The sequence below is a fragment of the Peromyscus californicus genome, unplaced genomic scaffold (genome assembly GCF_007827085.1).
Source record: "Peromyscus californicus insignis strain IS unplaced genomic scaffold, ASM782708v3 Scaffold_20__1_contigs__length_68692818, whole genome shotgun sequence".
Taxonomy (NCBI): Eukaryota; Metazoa; Chordata; class Mammalia; order Rodentia; family Cricetidae; genus Peromyscus; species Peromyscus californicus.
In genome coordinates, this window is record NW_026294503.1 from 65,711,972 (window position 1) to 65,734,927 (window position 22,956).

Below are 22,956 nucleotides of genomic sequence, written 5' to 3' on the forward strand. Positions count from 1 at the left end.
AGAGACAGAGACAGAGACAGACAGAGAGAGAACATCGTGTGTGTGTGGGGGGGGGTATGTGTACACAGGCCAAGGTTAATGTCAGCGGCCTCCTCGGTCACTCTCTGCCTTGTGTTTTGAGCTAGGGTCTCACTGAACCTGGAGCTCACTGACTGCCCAACAAGCTCTAGGTGTCCTGTCCTCCCCGCCTCTGGGACTACAAGTGCACGGTGCTGTTTCTGGATTTTTACGTGGACACTGGGCATCACCTCAGATCATCTCCCCAGTGCTGGTGTCCTAGAAGCCTCTGGTCTCTAATCACTAACTTCTTTTCTCACAGGTAAACTCCCTGGATATTGTTTAATAATCCAGTTTTTGTAGAATGCCTCACCCCACACGCAGCCTGCTGGACTCGTCCGGCTAGCCCTCTGATGAAGGATGGCAGCTCCAGTTTGCTGACACCAGATGTCACACTCCCAAATCCTGGTTCAGCTTTCATAATAGGGACATTAGACTGTGGTTGTGTGGACAGAAGTGCCTGCCTACCGAGCCCTTGTTATGTGGAAGATCTCAGAATTGTGGGGTACATCACTTACGAGACAACAGTGACTCCTCCTGAGGCCATTGTCCTGATAGTTGGGTACCATTCCTTCACTTATGTCACAGATGATAGTGGTCCACGAGGGTCTTTGTGTGCAAAGCCCTGTGCAAGGCGAGACGCGGGTGCAGACATTGGTGAACTCACTGTCCCTCGGGCTGAGGGTCAGGTCTGAACAGTAGACATAGAGTCACATTTTAGAAGTCATGTGACTTGTTTTTAACTGGGGAGAATAGGAACAGCTACCCTAAGCAAAGATAGGCTAAGTACTGTAGGGTAAAGGTTTGGCACAGCTGAAGTGCAGGGGTGGGGGAGGGGAGGGGCCAAGGAGTGCAGGGGCAGAGGAGTGCAGGGGTGGGGGAGAGTGCAGGGGCGGGGGAGTGTGCTGGGGTGTGGGGGAGAGTGCAGGGGTGGGGGAGTGCAGGGGTGGCTCAGACTTTGTGAATTGTAAGATACAAGCAGAGAATGTTGCTCAATAGACTGAAAGGGCCCCAGCACGCATTTAGAATGGAGACTTTATTCACCCAGCAGTGAGTCTTTCAGCATCAGGGCAGTGGCCATCAAACCTGAATTGGTAGCTGTTTGCAATTGTGTCACCAGGAGAGATCACTGTGCAGCCTGGGAGGTTTGCAGGGGGTGACAGCAGCTCGGAGGATGAGTCACATTCATTAGTCACCTGTAAGGTGGCTGCTCACAGCAGTTAGGGCACACAGCACCCTGAGGATTTCCTGCTTCAGTTTCTCTCCGGGATCACCTTCCAGCCTCTCCTGGGTTGCACTTTGCAGTGACAGCTGCATCCCATCTTTCTCCCTGTCGTCACCATCTTTGTTAGTTCTCCACCTCTCTCCCTGCCTGTGTCACCACCCCTGGTGTCAGCGGGAAAGGAACCCCCTCCTTAGAAGACAGACAGGGAACCATGTAATGCTCCCCAAGGCAGGTCAGTTCACGTCTTAACCCCAGGTTCCTTCTGTGAAGTTTGGATATAGCAGTATTGCGCCTTTAAACTTGTAAGTGAGGAAGAGATGAGGTAAAGAGGAGAAAGTGCTTTGTAAATGTCAAAGCGCTGTGCAAATATGAGGTTGCATTAATCTGTAGCCCAGCAACTATTTGCAGTGTGTCCCTCTGTTAGCTCAATTCTAAGATTCCAGCCAGGCCAAAATCTTATTCAGGAAAAGTCTACCCTGGTTTCACTTTTAACTTCTCTATGTTGATGATGATGTATGTTTGTCGGGGTGGGCACACACGTGGAGGTCAGAGGACAACTTTGTGGGACTGATTTTCTTCTACCTTTACCTGGTTTGTGGGGATTGAACTTGAGTTTGTGTGGCAAGCGCCTTCGCTTGCTGAGCCCTCTGCCAGCCCTATCCTGGTTGTACTTGTGGTTGTCACACTGGGTTGCTTGCTGCTGTGACTCTCGCGATGTAGAGCCAGGCTCCTGTGCGTTTTTATAATTATGTTTGTCCAACACTTTGCACAGCTCCCGGCAATGCTCTGTCATCTGCTCCTGACGGTACCTGTGAGGAGGAGGAGGAGGAGGAGGAGGAGGAGGAGGAGGAGGAGGAGGAGGAAGCTTTTCTTACCCCTGGTTAAGGCTTCCTCATTATTTTTATCTTTCCTTGCGGTCGCCTTGAGTACCACAGCAACTGCTTGGGTGACCTGTGCAAGTTTCCCCTCCCTGTTCAACCTCAGAAGTATGGGTATGGCTTCAGACCTCGGGCAGAGGGACATCCTTCAGTCACCTACTTGGGGGTCCACGTGCAATCTGTAGATTGCTCAGGAAGTGAGGAGATAAACCCGTCCAAGCTGAAGCGGCCTTTACCGGATCTGAGTCAGGACCTCCTGCCACACTGAAGGTTTGGTGGCCTGTAGACTTAGATTGGAAGCTAAGTGCTGCTTTCATGACTTGTGGCAAAGAAGTGTGTGTGTGTGTGTGTGTGTGTGTGTGTGTGTGTGTGTGTGTGTGTGTGTGTGTGTGTGTGACTTGAGTAGCAAAACTGTGTTATCTGTTCTCCTGTGGTTATCAAAAGTCATGACCCCGAGTCTAGAGCCCTTCTGGAGTACACATGCTCCTAGCCTTGGTCATTTCTAGATCCTTCATGGTACAGGAAAGGCATGTGGGCTTTCAGAGAGGCTGTTTCTACTGGAACCAGTGTGTGTGTGTGTGTGGGGGGGGTGTGTTTCTTTTCTTTAATTACAATGAAGCTGCCAGTACCTAGTGAATTATGTTGTTGTGAAAATTTCTGGTAGTGTTTCTGAAGTGCCTGACATCTTTGTAGGTACCAGACCAGCTTTGCAGCCAGTACTGAAAGCGACTTCATGTGCTTTTGCATGCCCATCTCAAGAGAAACTTAACAGCTATCAGCCATGTAAACATTTCCCATTGAATTCTGGAGTGGAGAGGCCTAACATTTGAACCACTTTGTACACTAGTTTAGCACATCCTGATACTTTTCAAGAATGTCTTCAGGGCATTCTGAGAGGTGTGGCATAGATATCAGGCCCTGCTTCAGGCAGAGAAAAATACTCTTGTCTTTTGTCTATTTTTCCTATTTTGTTTGAAGAGGCCACTGACTGAGAACCGCAATTCAGCTTTTAACTCAGCTAGTGCAGAAGTCTTCACAGCATAACCGGCAGGTCATGACGTAGGAAATGACTGACAGGTCGTGACGTAGGAGACGTGCCTGATGTCTGTTTCTGAATTCTCAGTTTTCCAGTGTTGATCATGACACACACTAAGAACTGCTTGTTCAAGGACCTGTCCATGGTACCAGACCATTGCTGTGTGCGCGTAGTGAGGCCTTTATTCAACTCACAATTCCTTTTTTTTTTTTCCCCAAGACAGGGTCTCTCTGTGTAGCCCTGGCTGTCCTGGAACTCACTCTGTAGACCAGGCTGGCCTCTAACTCACAGAGATCCACCTGCCTCTTCTTCTGGAGTATGGAATTAAAGGCATGTGCCACCACGTCCCGACTCATGATTCTCTTAGAGTAGGTTTTAAATCAAGACAATGCTTTTTCTTACTTAGGCCTCTGTGTGTTTTGGAATTGGTAATCCCCATACAGCAGTCAGTTGTGTTAATGTGTCTAGAGACTAGACAGTTAGTTAGTGTCCTGGACTCAGAAATGGAATGGGAAGGAGTGCTAACGGTAGGCAATGTAGTAGAGGGTTAGGAGCACAGAGCCTAGAACCAAACATGAAGGCTTAAATCTCATCGTGTGATCTTAAACTAATTATTGAGACTCTTCGGATTTCAGTTTTTCTCATCAGGAATGACGAGGACTACCTACCTTAGTGGGTTGTTGGAAGGGTAGGAAGAATTGGATATAGACTGGCTGTGTGGATAAGAGTACTTGGGCCAGGGTTGGTGCACACACCTTTAATCCCATCAGGAGACAGAGGCAGGTGGATCTCTGTGAGTTCAAGGCCAGCCTGGTCTACAGAGTGAGTTCCAGGACAGCCAGGGCCATGTAGAGACACCCTGTCTCAAAAACAAAAACAAACATAAAAAAGAGTACTTGTCGCAGAAGACTGAGTGCCTGAGTTCAGACCCCAGCACCCCTGTAAAAAGTCAGCTGTGGTCATGCATAACCCTGCAACCCTAGCTCTGTGGGGCGGTTGGACACAGGAGGATCGCTCGGGCTCCCGAGTCAACAGCCTAGCTCCAGGTTTAGTGAGAGAGCCTGTCTTGGGGGGTTAAGACAGAAAAAGAAGTGGAAAGTCCTGCAGGGAAGAGACAAGTGAGCACTGGTCCACGCAGGAAAGGGGGCCGTTGTTAGGGTCTGTGGTTCTCCACTTCATTTCACTTCAGCTTCAGCTTACACGTTAGACCTGGTTCAGTTTTCTTACGCGTCTCTTTCAGAGTAACATTGGGACACTTTCTCATCTGGGTCCTGTCCTGGCACTCCCTGTCAGAGGCAGCAGAGCTGATTTTGTTCTGCACTAGGTTACTGCCGGGCTTTCCACTGAACCATTGCTGTGGATTTCGTACACAGAAATGTCAGCGAATAGGTACCATGCTCCTAAGTGGCCAGTGTGTCTAGAAAGCTGCAATTTACCTCCTGTCTAACAATAGGCCTCCAGAGCTGGCTCCTCCCGTAACCACCTGTGGGGACAGTGGGGCTAGGACAGACCGCTGTGCTGGAGCTACGGAGGGAGGAAGTAGCTAGACACACCAAACAGTGATAATCCTCATTATGACAAGGTGGGAAGCCACACGCCTAGTGGTTTTTGCTCTTTCCCTTTGCAGGTGGACAGTTAGTCAGCTTGGGTCCTGAATGTATGATTGGATTAGATTCCCTCTTCTCGCTGAAATCCAAAGGTTCAAGCTTTGCTTCAGCTGTAAAAAGACTTAAGTGGCGAAAAGAGAGCAGGGCTCAGCATAGTGTGTAGCGGGCAGAAGTACTGAGTACAGTCACGCTCAGCACCATTTGCCACCAGCCTCATTTCTGTCGGTCACTGGAGTGGTGCACAGGCACACAGGTGTTGAGAGGCCAAAGATCATCACTGGTGTCTTTCTCAATTTCTTCCTCCTTTTTAATTTCAAACTCTAAAAAATTAGTGTGTGTGTGTGTGTGTGTGTGTGTGTGTGTGTGTGTGTGTGTGTGTTCGTGTGTTCGTGAGCTCCTCCAGCAGGTGTGTGGAGGTCAGAGGACCACTTGGAGGGAGCCTGCTCTAGCCTTCCCCCGTGTGGGTCCCTGTTCATTGAACTCGGGTCGTTGGGCTTGGTGGCAAGGGCCCTTGCTCACTCAGCCATGCCTCTGGCTGCCCCTTATGTTCTGAGACAGGTTCTCTCACTGAACCTGGAGCTCACTCATTGGTTAGACTGTTTGGTGAGTGACTTCCCAGTCCTGGGACCTCAGGCATGACTGCTGCACCCACCTTTTATGGGGGTACGGGGACCAGACTCAGGTCCTTGTGCAGCAGGTGTTTCCCTGACTGACACATTCCCAGCCCCAGAAATAGGATGGTGACTCTTAGCAAGAATCTTAACATTTTTAGGTCACAGCATCCAAGTACTGAAAGTACTTATGCTGGATGCTTAAGTGCTTTCCAAGTGTCTCCTGGAAGTTACAGGTCATGGGTGTGCATTTATATCTGTGTTAGGATCCTTCAAAGAACTCTGCGAACAGAAACTCCTGGGGCTGCTTCAGGAGGAGGTGTAGTTTCTCCAGAGAGGCTGTCCTTTTAAGTATCAGAACAGGCCAGCTGTTGGGAATCAGGGGCAACTTGATGAGCTCTGGGGAAATGCGATGGGTGTGAGGCGGAGGAAGAGCAAGCGCTGGTAGTGGCCTCGCAGGGTGGGAAGCCAGTGCGTGCGTTCTCCTGTGAAGATAGGCCTCAAGCCTGGTAAGAAGAGCCGGATCTTGCTGTCATCAACAGAGGGTTAAGATTATAATTTTTTTATGTTTAAAATTATTAAAATTAAATTCTGACAAAATTGTTTTACTTCAGTTCTAGAACTATTAAAGATCTCCTAAAATGAAATCTGTAAGACAGAAAGAAAATTGGCATGCTCACATCTAGTTGTCACTGAAAGGAGGAGGAGCCTGGGCAGCGGGGTGGTGTGAACGGTCCATCTGGCCACATTTCTTCTCCCACGCCCGGAGGCACCCACCTCCCTCCCAGCGCAGGGCTGCTCCTCTGGCTGATTCCGAGGGCTTACAGCAGAGGCAGAGAGCTGGCTCAGGCCGGAGTCCAGCTGTCGTTCTTCAGCGGCCCCTTCTCCTCTTCTGGTTCTTACTAAACCTCTCTTTGGAGCTTCAGAGCCACACAGTCGGCAGTCTGCCTGGTATCCCCATTTGGATGCACCAAAGTGCCTTAGACTAGGTCTGTTCAGAGTGAGGTCATCTTCATTCCAGAACTGTAGGTCACATCAGAGTCCTGTGTCACCGAGCTTCACTACCTCCTTCCCCTTTTCCTGTGGCTGAAAATGGGGTATTTTCCCTGGTTTTCCGACCTTTCTACCTTCAGTCAGCTGTCCTGCTCAGCATGTCATCTGCTTGCTGCTACCTGGTCCAGGCTGTCACCTCTGATTCTGTGTATTAGTCCTGGAAACTAAGATGTCTATGACCAAAGCCTCTTAAACTGTAGGTCACAACCTCAGCTGTAATTGAATGTTGCTGTGAGACTTGTGTCAGGAGCTACACCATGAAGTTTCACAAACATGGCTGCCTAAACATGAGCTGGACAAGGACAATAGACAGGTTAAAGTGGATGGGGAACTCATGTGGCCTCAACCCTCCACAGAGAACTACAGGCAACCAAGGAACACTGGGATCAGGAGAAATAGTCTTCCCCAGGGAAGGGCACTCCAATTGGTTACCCAGTACCAAATGGTCAGCCCTGAAAACATACATACAAGTAACACTATACAGATTGAGCAGGTTATAGTTAGGAATATATGTATAAATACATATAATATGCATATAACAGCAACTAATGAAGAAGAGGCCGTGAGTTTAAAAGAGCAGGGAGGGGTAAGTGGGAGGGTTTGGAGGGAAGAAAGGGAAGGGGGACGTGATGTAATTGTATTACAATATCAACTTTTTGAAAACTGGCAACAGTGAAAGGTTTCTGAACACACAGCAATCAAAATTTAGTTCGAAATAAACGCCTAATGAGTCCAAGGTGTTTCTGGCAGAGCTCACCTGTGTTGCATGGCATGATGTCCCTGCAGCCTTGCTTGGTTGTGAGCACACCACATGCCTTGCATGAGCTGTCATGCACTGCAGCACCAATGGGGGAGCCCGAAATGCCTGAGCTCAGGTGTGAGACCTGCAGTGTGCTTCTGTGTGTGGTTCCCTGCTCTCATAGGACCGTGATGATGTTTACAGCAAATCGTTTAATCGTCTTTCCTGTTGTCATTCTTCAGCTTGTAGAAAACAGTGTCTCTTCAGATGGTGTTGTGTTAGGCAAGCACCTCTTTCTTAGTAATATATAAATTGGTTTAATCATCAATAAACAGTGAATATATGCATGCCAAAGTATTTCTTTATGATTTAATAATGGAAGCTTGATTGATATGCCTGTTTTGTCTACCTGTACCTGGGGTCCCATGAAAATTTCTTAAGAAAAAATAATCGTGAGTAGAAAACATTTCAAAGCCGCAGTGTAGGCCATCACTCCCTTCGAGCCTCAGTGCCTGCTTCCTGCTTTCAGGATACAGTGAGGTCAGCCCTCTTGTATGCGAGGGCTCTGCCTTCCTGCTGTGGCAGGGGCTTACCTAGCTGGGTCTCTGAGTCCTCACTGAATTGTGGCAGTACCCTGTGGCTGGACCTCCCTGCTCTGTGCTCCGCGTGTGTGTTCCTTGACCTGTGGAGCTCCGGCATGAGCAGCCTGCCCTCCAGCTTTAGCAGATGTTGCCTTTTCCAGGAAGCTTCCCCAATCCCTCTACACTAGGCTGGATGTTCCGCTTCTGCGTGTCTGTAAGCTTGTTTTACTCATGGCAGGGTTTAGCATACTGTGATTTGCCTATTTATCCGTCTTTTATGCCAGATGATCAGGTCTCTTGGGGGCAGTAGTGAACAGTCTTGTTGTCAGAGTGTAGCTCTGGCATGTAAGTAGACTTTTATAGTCTTTACCTCTTTGTTTCTGGTTTATCTCACTTAGCATGTTTTCAAGGCTCACTTGTGGTGAAGCACATGTTAGCATTTCTTTTACTTTTAAGGTTGCATAGTATTTTATTATATGTATACCACGTTTTATATATCTAATTCAGGGTTATTTGGGCTACTTGGCAATTGTGAATAAAGTTGTGGGGAATATCATTTCAAGTTACTACTTTCAGTTCTTTTTTTTCTTCTGGAGCTGAGGAGCGAACCCAGGGCCTTGCGCTTGCTAGGCAAGCGCTCTACCACTGAGCTAATTCCCCAACCCCTACTTTCAGTCCTTTTGGGCATATGCTAAGTAGTGGAATTGGTAATATATAGTAATATAAGGTAATACAGGAATTCTGATCTTAACTTGGGGGACTGCCAATGCTCTGCTGTAACAGCTGTACAGCTTTATGATCCGGTCATAGTTGGACCAGACTTTCATTTTGTTTGTTTTGTGTGGGGTGGGAGGAGAGAACAAATGTTTGATAGATGATGTATGTATGTATGTATGTATGTATGTATGTATGTATGTATGTATGTCTAGAGCAGGCATGGGTGTGCCACAGCATGTGTGTGGGTGTCAAATGACAGCTTTTGGGAGTTCTCTTTTGGTAGTTTGTGGGGTCTGGCGACCAGAGTCAGGTGGTGAAGTGTAGACAGATTTTTCTATCCTGCCAGTCAGTTCCCAAATAACCATGCAGAGACTTATTATTAATCTTAAGTGCTCGGCCAATAGCTCAGGCATGTTACTAGCTAACTCTTGCATTTTAAATTAACCCATATATCTTATCTATGCTCTGCCACGTGGCTTGGTACCTTTTCTCAGCACAATGAGTTCATCTCCTTCCTCCACATTGCTTCTCAACTTTTTTGTGCTCTTTTCATCTGCCCATCCCGACTAACCTCTACGTGTCCAGCTGTTGGCCAGTCAGCTTTGTTATTAAACCAGTCATGGTGACATATTCACACAGTGTAAAGAGCATTCCACAGTGAGGCCTGCGTGTACTATCTCACTAACCATTTCAGTGTCTTGACACCCTCATCACCCGGGGGTTCTCCGGCCCCTGCTGCCTGCTTCGCTCCTGTGTGAGCCATCCTGCCAATCACCTCCTTCAGGTGTTTGGTTTACAAATGCTTCCTGCTCTGCAGCTCTCCTTGCATTCTCTCAATACTTTAATGTAAAGCAGAGAGTTTTTAATCGAATTAGTCTCTGTGTGGCATGCATTTGTGTGTGTATGTGTGCTTGTTCACATGTGTATGGGCATATATGTGTACACATGTATATATGTGGGTGTGAAAGCCTGAGGCTGATGGCAAAACTCTCTCTCTATTTGCTCTTTACCTTACTCATGGAGATGGGATCTCTTGCTCCCAGAGTTCCTTTTGGCTAGTCTAGCCACCAGACTTGCTCCAGGGATCCTTTGTCTTCGCTTTCCTAACACTGGAATTAAAAGGCAGACTGCCATGCCCATCTAGCATTTGTGTGAGTGCTGGGGATCTGAACTCTGGTCCTCTGGACCTCATGTCTCACAAATAACCCCCGGCCATGTTTTCTGCTGTTTCCTTGTGCATGTCTTATAAAGTAGAGCCCCACTTTATTCTGCATTTGTCTGTGTGTGGCATGCAGTCATGTGTGTTTCCTACTGTGTGTTGATAAGGCTGTTCATGTTCCATTAAATGGTCTGGCATCCCTGTTGAAAATATCTTTCCTGCATGCATGAGCCTTGACTTCTAGACTCTACCCACTGGTCTGTATGGTTGCTTCTAGGTCAATTACCAAAATTTTGATGACTCCACATTTGTAATTAATTTTAATACCAGGAACGTGAGTCATCCAACTTTGTTCTTCTCCTTCCAGTCTGAGACGAGTTTGGTTTTATTTCTGTTCCGGAATGCCAGGGACTTAACCAGCGGTGTCACGTGTGTGGGGTGGTGTTCTGCGGCAGAGCCACACCCAGCTCAGACGTGTGTTGCGGTTCTACTTGCAACCTCTGCTGCCGCTGCTCAGCTGCTTTTTGTTTTTGAAGCAGGCTCTCGCCATGTGACCCAGACTAACTCGAATTCATTGTGTAGCTTAGGCCGGTCTTATAAAAATTACTAATTCTTTGAGAATCTCACGAATGTATACAGCGTATTTTGACCATATCCCCCTCCTTCCCTAACTTCTTCAAGATTACCTCCCATCTCTCAACCCCTCTAAACCTCTGTTTAGGCTGCTCTCCTGCGCCATCCTCCTGCCTCAGCCTTCTGAATGTTGGTGTCAGGGCATACCACACTGCATCTGGCTCCTTGGTAAGGTAGTTTGGTGCTCCCAGCATGTTTCCTCCACGCCTTTGCCTGGAGTCCCTGCAGCAGCTGCTCCCTAGCCAGCCTCCTTCCATGAGCCTTGACTTCTAGACTCTACCCACTGGTGTAGACCTGTGCTAACCCCCTTACCCCTCCCCACAGCGATTCCTCTTCATTTGCCTGTTAGATCTCAGAGGGCATTTGAAACCTTATCTCTTGGATGACCAAGAGCAGAGAGCCCTGGCCATCCATCGCCCCAACGTCTCGAGTGTAGTTCAGTCTTTAGAGAACCACCGTCTTTGTCCCTTCATTATCTGGGGCAGGTGGGGACACGGCAGGAGACAGCTGAGCAGTCGGAGCAGGGGCATTGACAGAGAGACCATGGTTCTGTGAACATAGCAGTCCGGCTGACCTTGGAACAGCATGCCCAGGCACAGTGAGGCCTGCAGATGACTTTGACCCTCCCTAGACTCTTCTCTTCTTATGGCACAGAGGATCAAAACCTGAGCCTCAGCGTGCTAGGCAAGTTGTCTGAACTACGTCTCCTGCCCTGACTCCCGGAAAACTCAGCCACTGCTGTCCTGCTGTTGACCAGGAGACTTGAAGACAACAGTTGGTTGGCACTTATTTTATTTGTTATGTGTAATCTATGTGATGATGAATGCACGGGAATGGAGGGACCACTTTTCAATGAGACACACAGTTTACTGTGAAACACACAGAGACCGCAGTGGTACCCCAGGACTTAGCTGCCACGGCAGCAGCAGTGACTGGAGAAGGACAGCTTTTGTGTAGAAAGTGCTGTCATTAATTCTATTCATTTAATACTGGGTCTGTACGCTTAGCAAGGTTTCTGAGGCCACAAGCAACATCCACGTATGCTCCAAGTGTCTTCATAGCTGTTGATACATTTAAACTTTTGATATAGAGTTGAACATATTTTGTGGTAGCAAATGATCACACAGACCCTTTTATGCACATGATTTTTAATATATTTATGTCATGCCTAATTGTTCTCTGATATAAAAAAAATTCTGCCTCCTGGATTTATCTGTAAGTTTTTTCAAATTGCCAAGAAAAATTTAAAGCTACACGTAAGTGGGTTTCCGCAGTTCCAACTCCCATCGCTTAAAGGTCACCATAGTACATGAGAGGCTGCTTGCTCCAGTGTGCCGACTGGCGGGCAGACAGGCCAGCTTCCATTTGATTTTCAGATCAGAAATGTGGCCTTGTGTGACCTCTGAGTTCACTCTAAACCCTGGAAGTCTGTTTACTTTTTGTCTGAAGAAGGAGGGGTTTATTTGATGACTAGAACTTAGGTAAAAGAAGAAAAGCAGACTTCAGGGTTAGAGCTAGAAAGTGCATATGGTAGTCAATAATCTGTGTATATAGTAGCCACAATATAGTTTATATAATAGTCTATAAAAGTGACAGTGACCAGACATTGACTTAGTGATGCTGGGTCAGTTGATTATTGACACTGGGAAAAAAAATGAATCTTTTCTTCACACTATGCAGCGTCCAGGTCCCAGTGATTTGCAGGTTTAAATGAAAGGTTAGAACAATAAAACTTCTAGAAGAAAACATGGGGAGGACCTGCATGACCATGGATGGGATGGGTATTTTTTAAAGGCACTAACTGGGGAGAAAAGATTGATAAATTGGACTTCAGTAAAATTAAGAACTACTACTTATTGAAATATTACCAATAGAGAGGGAGGGACTTAAAAAAGTGCTGGGCATGGTGACGCACACCTTTAATCCCAACAGTCTGGAGGCAGAGGCAGGCAGATCTCTGAGTCCAAGGCCAGCCTGGTCTACAGAGTGAGTTCCAGGACAGCCAGGGCTACACAGAGAGACCCTGGCTCAAAAACAGAAACAATTGCAGCTGGAATGTAAAATAAATAAATTTATTTTAAAAAAAGAAAAAAAAAGAGATCGAGATGCTTTATTATTGACAGGATTGTTCTGCAAATGAACAAAACAGGGAAATATAAATGACCCAGTAGAAGCCAGCACCTTACAAAAGCGGATGTCTGGTGCACTGGTACAGTATAAAGATACTCGTGCCGCCTGGGTTGCAGAGTAGAACCACAGTGAGCCAAGAGACGTGAAGAACCACACCAGTGCCGCTAGAGGAATGAGGGGCAGTCTTTGGAGCCTCGGAATCCATGCAAATGCCAGGTAGATGTGATGGCTAGCCTGTGATTCTGTTGATCAGATGGCAGAGACCGGGGCTTCTCGGAGCAAGCTGGCTACCCAGACTAGCCAATCAGTGAGCTCTGGGTTCAGTTGAAAGACTTTCCTACGTCATCGTCAGACTTCCCTCTGCACAAACACACATTCACACACACATACACACACATATGTATTCACACCACACACAGTGACAGGTCTGAACTGCCATTTCAAACCATGGAAAACAAGTGATGGTAAGCATGTGGAAAAGTGTGACCTTGCTTTGCCAGTGGGATGCAATGGCTCAGCCTCTGGAAAAGTTTGGCAGTTCTATGAAAACATCGAACAGTACTGCCGTCTGATCCTGAAGTTCCCGTTCTAGGTCTGTTCTCTACAGAACTGGAAATGGAGCTGAGTGTGGTGGCACACACCTGTAACCCTAGTGCTAGGGAGGGTAAGGCGGAAGGATGGTGAATTTGAGGCCAGCTTGGGCTGTGGAATGAGGTCTTTTCTTAGTATCACATGTGCACTTACTACTCACAACAGCCAAAAGATAGCATGAGCTCAAATGTTCATCAGTGGGTTAGTAAACACGTAGTTTGTTGTGTAGATGTGCAGTGAAATAATACACACACACACACACACACACACACACACGGAAATGCTGATACATACTACTGTGTGACTTTACCTTGAAACTTTTATACTTAGTGAAAGAGGTCAGACCCAAATGGTTGCACATGGTGTGCTACAATTTTATAGGAAATACCAGAAAGATACATTGGTAGGGATGGAATGTACTGTTGGTAACGGGTAGCTGGGCAGTGGGGTGGAGAGAAACCGAGCTGCGTGAGGGGCAGCGCTGAGTTTGGGATGATGGAAAGACTTGGTGCGCAGTAGTGTGTGTGTGTGTGGGGGGGGGGGGTAAATATGTTGCTTGCAAATGGAGTTGTTTGCTTTAAAACGGTCCATTTCAAGTTACCTGAATTTTGTCTCAGTAAATAAATCTTAAAACTGTGAGGTGCCACTAATACAGAGAAATTGAGAAGACTGTTGTTCTGAACATAGGCAAGGGTGTGGGGCAGCTCGACCCTCGACCCTGTGGCACTTTGTACATGGCCCTCCATCTCAGCACCTCCTCCCTTGCCTGGATGCTGGGAAGAATCACGTGTGTATTTGACCACTGAAAGATGGGGGCAAAGGGGTTCTTAGCTTCTTTTCACAGTAGCTTACAGCAACCCAAACCTGTCAGAGTAGGGTGAGTAAATTGTTATAGTCATAGATGGAATACTACACAGCAGTAAAAGGAGCTGCTGCAGTAAGGTAAATGTCACAGAATTAGGATTGGAATGAAGCCAAACCTCAGGACAAATGCACTTGTATGCACTCGCATGCACTCGCATGCATTTGTATGTACTCGTATGAAAGTTAAGCAGCAGAACTAGTCCGTGGAGGCGATTACCGATGAAGGAGCAGAGAGCAGATTGGTGGTGTCACCCAGGTGGACAGCACAAGTACAGACTGAACTGGGCACTGCGGCTTCATAGACCTCACTGGGTTATGTTTACTTTTAAAAAGAAAACAAACAGTAGTCCCCAGAGCAGATGTCTGTGAGCAGAAGGGACGGTTTGAGACGCGGGAAGTTGTCGGAGGCCTGGAGCGATAGTGGCAGTGCCACAGGTTCGGATCTGGCGGCTTGAGCGGGGGAGTGGCAGTGAAGGCAGATTCTTAGGGAAGATCTTGGGAAACACACCTGGGTAGACTGAGGCTGAGCACACGTGAGAATTCTGTTTCTGTGGGACCTGAGTGGGTGACGCTGGCACGTGGAAGCTGTTCAGGGAGGAATGGGAGGCTGTGGTGCTGGGCGTGGAAGGCAAGGAGTTGGCAGTGGTGACTGGGATCCCGCACTGGGTGGCTGGAAAGGGTGGTCCCAGTGTAGAGGAGGAGCCAAGAGGGGAGAACACTTTAAAGTGCTTTCACTAAGAGCCTGTCTAAAGTGGACACAGCTGTGGGGCTCTTCTGTGCGTAGCGAGGACTGTCACAGATGTCTGGAGTCACGTGGGTACAGATGGGTTGATGTGGATGAGCGTCCAAAGTGAAAGAGGGTAACAGAATTCGGCAGACAGCCTTAGAGAAGAAAGTATGTTGAAGGAAGGTCACAGCCATGGCATAGTGAGTGTCACCAAGGCCACAGGTAGGTAAAGCAAGTGGAGGATTCAGATACACCGCGAGAAGAGCTAGGAAGGAAAGAGGGAGGTTGAAAATGTGGTGGGGAGCAGGGCTAACTGGGGGGAAGGGCTGCAGACAGTGGTGGAAGACTGAGCAAGGCAGCGTCCTAGCCTGGTCTGGGCTGCAAGGCAGCGTCCTAGCCTGGGCTGGGCTGGTGATGAGCCCAGCTGCCCTCAGAGCACAAGCTCTCCCGTGTTCTGTCTTGGATTGTGGGCGCATGTGGAAGGTGGAGCCTGGAATTCCAGATATTTGGTCTTATTGTGGGTTCCAGGCATAATCCCATCTAGTTTTTCAGTGGCTATGGGTGTTTGGGGTCCTGGCGGTCATTCTCTAGCAGTGTGGCCGTGGGTGTTTGGGGTCCTGGCGGTCATTCTCTAGCAGTGTGGCCGTGGGTGTTTGGGGTCCTGACGGTCACTCTCTAGCAGTGTGGCCGTGGGTGTTTGGGGTCCTGATGGTCACTCTCTAGCAGTGTGGCCGTGGGTGTTTGGGGTCCTGACGGTCACTCTCTAGCAGTGTGGCCGTGGGTGTTTGGGGTCCTGACGGTCACTCTCTAGCAGTGTGGCGTTGGGAAAGCCGTGGCAGTTCTCTAAGTCTGTCTCTTTGTCGTTAAAGATGATGCTAGGCCTCACTCAGCGTGTGTTCTGGAGGTGAGGCTAATGCAGGGACTTGAGACACAGCTGAGAGCCTGAGCCAAGCTCCCGAAGGAGCTGCGGAGGCTGAGGGTGGGTGCACACCGGCTGGAGTCCCAGGTCGGGGCAGGAGGAAAGGGTTTACTGGATTTGTTCAGGGTATGGGAGGAATTCGGGAAAAGGAAGTCTAGGCTGGGGAAAACTGTAAATGAAGTCTCCGATCATAAAACCATATTATTTCTGTGTGATTTGCTTAATGAGCCAGACTATTCCTGCCGGAGACTAGTTAGTGGTGGGGAGGGTAGAATGGGGTGGGTAACTAAAAAAAGATTTTTTAAATAGTAAATCAATAGGAGTTGGGATATCAGCCTCTGGTTGAGGTCTTCAAATTTTTTTTTTACATTTATTTATTTATTTAGAGAAGCTCACATGGTGTGTGTGTGTGGAGGTCAGAAGATAACCTGTGGGAGTTGGTTTTCTCCTTCCGGTCTTGAGGCTTGGCAGCAAGCACCCTTAGCTGCTGAGCCAGCCCGGCCTTTAGTTGTGATTTTTATCCTGGCCCTGTGACCTGGGCAAGTTGATCAGTCTCTTAGGACCCCACATTTCCTTGTCTGCATAATGGATGGGCCAGTCCTTCAGTGTCTTGTGTCTCTAAAGTCCTCTGCTTACCCAGAATGACTGCTCTGGCCCCTCCCCCTGCCTGGACCTTCGGGGTTTTGGTGCGGTGTGGGGGCTGCCCAGCCTGTGGGGGCCACTGTATGGTTCCGGCCCCGGAGCCCTGTGCTATAAGCAGAGCTTAGTTGCAGGCACTCAGTTCCAAGCCGTGGCACAACGGTCACCAGGAAAACAGTCTGAAAGGAGCCCTCGGGGACCACACCGTCAAGTCAGCCAGAGTTGACTTTACAGCCATTCACTTGAGCAGGCTCAGGTTACATGGGTACGAGAAGTGGGCCCCGAGGACTAAGTAGGACCAAACACAGTAGTCATTAGTCTTTCAGCACCATTTCCTGGGTACATGTGTGACACTGAATAAACTTTCTTAAAAGATGTGTGGAGTGCGAGAGACAGAGCCTTAAGCACATTTCCAGGACTGCTGCCTCGTTCTGCCGAGGCTGAACGAAGGAAGTGCCACTTTGAGCACCAGGTGAACTGCTGTGGTCTCTGTCCGTTCCCTCAAAGAGCTGAGCGATTGCTCTTGGCCTCCTGATTCCTCTGCTTCCAGACTTGGGTGGAAATAACCAGGGTTCTAAATACAGGAATGAAATGGCTTCTCATGTCCGGGCTGAGAAATCCGTGACGCCTGTGTGACCTTACTGCAGTTGATCTTTCTAGAGGGAGTGTTCTCTGGTCCGTCCTTCCCTCTGTCTGTCTAGGGAGCCAACCTCCCGGCCCGCAGTGCTGCATGGCTGGCCCAGGGGGAGCCTGGGTTCCCTCGGCCTTTCCCGTTGCTAAGCGGGGACCTTGGGAGTGGTGCAGCCCTTTCCACTGGAAAACACCCTGTCTTCTGGGTTTGTCCCTGGCAGGTACTTTATCCTAAAAAAAGGTACTACTGGAATTTTATACTGGAAAGGTTTTTGGACAACTCAGAAAATTGAAACACCTTGAAATGGAAGGATGAATACAGGTGGAAGCTATCTTATCAGTATTTTGTGTTGGCAAAAGTTCTGAAGGGTTCGTTCTCAGAAAGTGAGGTTTTTGAGGAGAGGGACAGACGTTTGCCCTTTTCTTGCCGTTAAAGGAAAACTGTTTCTTTTGGAGCATAGATCCAGGAGGAGGGAGGCAGTCCCTGAGGAATGTTAGCAGAGAGCCTGGGGGACATGGAGCGCCTCTCTTTTGGCTCATGTGTGATTCTGAGCAGTGAATTGAATGTAGGTAAATATAATATATGCGAGCAGTTCGAGAGACCCCAATCTTGCCATGCCCCTCGCTGGTCGTTCCCCTCAGGGCCATTACAAAGGCCACCGAGTCATTCTTGCCATAGATTTTTTTTTTCTTTTTTAGATAAAAAAAGAACCATGTCGTGGCGGAAATGGTGTTGCAAAGGTTGTGAATGAAGGTTGAGAGCGAGCTGGTTTGATCTGGCCTCCTTTTAGAGCAGTGATTGATTAACGCTGCCTGTGTTGCCGTTCTCGCAGAGCTGACCTGTCCCGGCCGGACACAGCCTAACGAACGAAGCTGCTGCAGGATGAGAAGATGGCAGCGCGGCTGCTCGCACCACCAGGCCCCGACAGTTTCAAGCCCTTCACCCCCGAGTCGCTGGCGAACATCGAGAGGCGCATTGCCGAAAGCAAGCTCAAGAAACCAGCGAAGGCGGACGGCAGCCACCGTGAGGACGACGAGGACAGCAAGCCCAAGCCCAACAGCGACTTGGAAGCAGGGAAGAGTTTGCCTTTCATCTATGGGGACATCCCCCAAGGCCTGGTTGCAGTTCCCCTGGAGGACTTTGACCCATACTATTTGACGCAGAAAGTGAGTTGGAGGAGGCCCAGCTGCAGAGGCCCCTTCCCTTCAGGCGTGGGAGAGGGGAAGAGGAGCCCTGTCTTGGCCGGAGTGGGGAGATGGGGCTAGCCTTTGCTTCTGCCTGGGATCGGTTTTCCTGCTCTGTTGCCGCTGAGGGCCACTTCTGGGTCTTCCCGCGGGCCGACTCTGTTACTAAGACTTCTAGTTTTGCTTCCAGGCCAGAGTAGAAAAAATAAAAAAAAATACAAGGGATGGAGATGTATGTAGGTTCCTGGCAGAGCACTTTCTAGCATGTGTGGAGCCCCAGGGTACTGGGATCCTGAAGGGAAGAAAGAAAGAAGACAGGGAGGAAATGTGGGCGTAGATAAAACATCTACTACAACTGTGTGGAGTCCCCCTGACCCCCACATTTGAAACTCTGTCCTCGTAGAGACGGATGGTATTTCTCATGCAGCGGTGGCAGGCTGTCCATGTACTGGGGACCACGGTGCCCTCTGTGCCGCCCTCCTTTGTGACCCTGGAGCATGGCTTTGTGGGGCAGAAATGGTGAAGCACCCTTTGGTCTTGTCATGCCCTAGTCAGGATGAGTCTTTATCAAAGCCAATTCAGAGAACACAGGCAAAGGCCAGTCTCCATACGGCTAAGGGTTCAAACTTCCTGAACAACGTTTGACCAAATCTTAGACTTTTGTCATGATTATTGCATGAAACAAGACTAGAGGAGAAGCCAAGCCTCCTGGTTTGATTGATTCACTGGCCAGGTAATTTGCTGCTGCATCCTGAGGGCTGACATCACATTGTAGGAGACCCACCTAATTCAACGTATGTCATTTAAATAACTGTCAGTGGGTTTCCAGATAAGGACATAGGGTGATGGTTTTTGTGTAGTTGCATGGATGTGAATGGAAACCTTGGGGAAGCTGTCTTTGTCAACACCGCTTCTGACTACTGTCAGTAAATTTTAGAAGAAATTTTAACTTCTTTGTCTTGTGAATGGGACAGAATTAAGAGATCTGTCCTGTCTAGGATTAGTGAGAAGGCTCAGCAGGTAAAAGGACCTGCCGCCAAGATCCCACGTGTTGGGAGAGAGAATGGACTCCTTGTGAGTTGTTCTCTGGTCCCCAGAGTACCCGGGTGTGCATACCCTTTCAACAGTACACACACACACACACACACGCACACACGCACACACACACAGCGTGTGAATACATAGATGAGTTTTAAAAGGCACCCTTAACTCTGGGTGGACGACACAAGTGGTCAGGATGTTCTCTGTGACGCGCAGCCCTTTACCCACCGGCTTCTGCTGCAGCTCACAAGAGCTGCAGCGGGAAGGAGGTGGAGCCAGTGGCCCCAAGTCTCCCAAGTTTAAAGAAATAAACACGATACAGAGGACAGTAGACTGGAGAAAGGTCTTGACTCCACCATGACTCAGTACATTTATTATTTATATTCTTCTTTGTTAATATAAATATTGTCCAAGCTACCACAAATAATTATAGGGGAAAAAAATAAAGAAAAACAAACTTCACAAAAGTAATTCGTGATTCTTAGCAAGTCACTTTATTTCTCAGGGTCTAAATTGTTTATTTTTCCATCTTATATGCAAATTAAATTTCATCTCCTGAACTGTGATTTAGTTTTCCTTTGTGGACCTTTTCCCTGGGTCTGGCCCCACTCACGTCCTCTTCCTGTTTCAGTGGCCTGGGTCATGGCTGAGGACTCTTCACGGAGAGCGAGCCTTTAAGCCAAGTTATTGTCAGTGGAGTGCTATAGGACTGGCTTGTCCTGACAGAAAGTTTGACTTCAGGGGCTGGGGTGATGGTTCACTTGGTAAAGTAGTTGCCACACAAGCATGAGGCCCTAAATTCAGATGCTTCACACCCACGTACAAAGCCTGAATCGTGTTCCTGGAGAGATAGAAGCAGGTAGACGACTCCCACTCCCCCACTCCCCACCCCCACCCCCCCCCACCATCTGCTGGAGCTCACTAGGCTGCCTACCCAAGCTGATGATCCTCAGGTTCAGTAAGAGATTTTTGTCTAAAAAGTAAAGCAGAGGGCAGTTAAGGAAGATACTTGACATTGACCTCTGGCCACCAAAGGCATGCATACATACAGTCACAGTCCATGAAACAAGTACACACACATGCACTACACACACAGTAGAGGAAAGTTCAACTTCAGCCTTTGGCCTGTCTGTCATAAGGGCGAATATTTCCTGAGAAGAATAGCTTTAATTTTATTTTTGATGGTCTTTAATTTTCTTTAAATGTTGCCGTTAAGAAAAGTCTCTGAAACATATATATAGCCTTTATAGCCATATGACTAATGGCTACTATAAAAGCAAACAAATTATGTCAAGAAAGCATTGCTAGCCATTCAGACATCTTCGTTGTACATTAATCTTTATCTATCATCCATCTATCCATCTATCTATCCATCTATCTATCTATCTATCTATCTATCTATCTATCTATCTCTGTCTCTCTCTTTGTCTGTCTATCATCTATCTACCATCTGTCTGTCTATCTATCTATCTATCTATCTATCTATCTATCTATCTATCTATCTGCATCTATCCATCCCTCCATCCACCCACCCACCTACCTACCTACTTGAGACAGGGTTTTAGCCCAATCTGGCCTCCAACTCTCCATGTAACCACATGAACTCCTAATCTTCCTGCCTCTACCTCCTGAGTTCTGGGATTACAGGCTACACCACTACAAATATGTTATGAGGTGTCGACCCTTGAACCTAGGGCTCTGAGGATGGTAGGCATACACTCCGCTAACTTGGCTTTCTTAGCTTATATGCACGTCCTTACTGAGTTACTGTTCCTGGTCCTTCTTACTAACCTAGGCCTTGTATGGGTTCAATCAACTTCCCCTACAAGGAAGCATACTGGTAATTGTGTAACCCCCAAATCTAAAGCTCTCAGGGGAGGAAGTGACCTTAAGAGGTCGTCCTTTCTGTTTGTTTCTCAGAAATTGTCTCAAATAATTCCCGGAAGATAAACTCTCTTTCCTCTAGTAAATAATTGTCTTGTTCTTAAGCCTTGGTCTCTGATTCTTTGTTTTGTTTTTCAAGACAGGGTTTCTCTATGTAGCTTTGCGCCTTTCCTGGAACTCACTCTGTAGCCCAGGCCGGCCTCAAACTCACAGAGATCCGCCTGTCTCTGCCTCCCGAGTGCTGAGATTAAAGGCGTGCGCCACCACCGCCCGGCTAAGCCTTGGTCTCTAATTGATCCATCGTCGAGAGGACCACAGAGGACTTGTTTCTCATTTCCTTCTTTCTTGGGTAACAGAAAACAGGCTTTCTTTTAAAAGTTCTGGTTTCTCCCCTTGTGTATCTCGTGCTCCAGGAAACCCGGGACCCTGAAAGCTGTGCATCATGCAGTCCCGCACGCTGCTTCACGGATGCTCCCTTCCCTTGCTCTCCACGCCTGGTGCTAACACGGCCTTCCTTTGGCCGTCTTATTTTTCAGTTATTACAAATAAGTACATTTAAGGAGCAGATACATATCTTGATTTATCTCATTTTAAAAATAGGTCATGTGTTTACATGACCAAAATTTCAGAGGTATTTGGTAAAAAGTCTGCCTTTTATACCATCCCCCATCTCCCACTGCTCGTCTCCCTGTGGTGCTGCTCACTGATGGCCGGGTCTTCTGTGGTTTCTCCATTCCTGTGCGGGCCGTACAGACGTGTGTGAGGAACCCGCCCTCAGACGCTTGTCCTTGCCTTCTGTCACCTGCCTTCCCTCTGCCTGTTGTGGGATCTTCTTTGTTTTTGTGTTGATGTTGTTGAAGCTTCTTGAGGCGGGATCAGGCTGCCGTCCTGAGGGCTAGACTACGGCTCTGTGCTGTGCTGTGCTGTGGGGTCTTGAGTTTTACCAACGGCGCTTCCTGCTTTGTTTCCTTCCTCCAATTTTATCTTTCAGAGAATCAAATCAATGGCTTTTCCTTTACTGCTTACAGTGTCTTCACTACAGAAAGTACTGTCTGCTGCTTGACAGTGGTCCGTTGAGTTTTAAGTGACCTTGTCCGTGTTTCTAGTAACTATCTTAAGTAGGCGGTAGGGGGTCTGTGGGTTGAGTTGGAGACCCTTCTACATGAGTCCCACCCTTTCTCATTCCTTAGGCCCAACTCTTGACATGCCTCTGTGTCTAATAGACTGCCCTGTTATAAGGAAGCCCGAGAAACAAAAGTTCCCATTACAGGATTGATGTGTCTTTGAGTACTATGGTACATTCCTATTGCACTTAGAAGTTGCATGCTTCCCAAAGCTCAGCTCACTTCAGCATCTGTGTATCAGTTTTTCTACACAGTGAGGTTCACTTAAAGTCACAGGAAATTAAAATGTGGAGGCCTTTGGCATCATTTAATTCAGCTTCCTTACATTATTTATTTTATGGTATTTGATACTTTGTCAAAAGCCAGAACCAGGCTTGCAAGATGGCTTAGTGGGTAAGGGTACTTACCAAAGAACTGACTCCCATGGGTTGTTCTTGGATTTCCACTCATGAGGTGCACACAGGTACGTGCACATGTATGCGCACGCACACACAAATGCACAAATATATAGATAACTTTTTAAAGCCAGAACTGCTATTAGAGGTAGAACCTGCATCAAAGCTCCTCCCTTTAGTTCTGTTCATTACAACGTATTTCCAGCTTTTTGCCTTTGAAATGTTTTATCATCCTGCCCTAGGCCTCAGTTGACTCGGTTGCCCTGATGCGGGCAGACAGATGTACGGAATGCAGAGCAAACTCTTTTCTTTTTTGCATACCTCCATTGCTCACCTGGACCTGAGCTCTGAGGTGTTTAGATGCTGTTCAAATCTTAATGGTCATTTAATAATAAAAAAAAAACCCAGAGCCAGATATCAGGGTGAAAGCTGAAAGATCAGAGAAGCAGAACAGCCAGCCACTAGTTCTTACCTCTATGAAATCCTCAGCCTAAACAGACTGAGTTCTTGTTTCCTCACGCCTTATATACC

The 22,956-nt window shown here is 47.8% G+C and overlaps 1 protein-coding gene across 10 annotated transcripts in view; it reads left to right on the forward strand.

Moving 5' to 3' along the window:
- The window catches only part of Scn8a (sodium voltage-gated channel alpha subunit 8), a 175,757-nt gene that overhangs the window by 45,920 nt on the left and 106,881 nt on the right, over positions 1-22,956 (forward strand). For all 10 annotated transcript variants that reach the window (XM_052749004.1, XM_052749001.1, XM_052749006.1 and 7 more), the window contains exon 2: positions 17,630-17,963. In XM_052749004.1, the coding sequence (XP_052604964.1) occupies positions 17,688-17,963 (276 nt within the window). In that variant the 5' untranslated portion in view covers positions 17,630-17,687. The remainder of the gene's footprint in view (positions 1-17,629; positions 17,964-22,956) is intronic.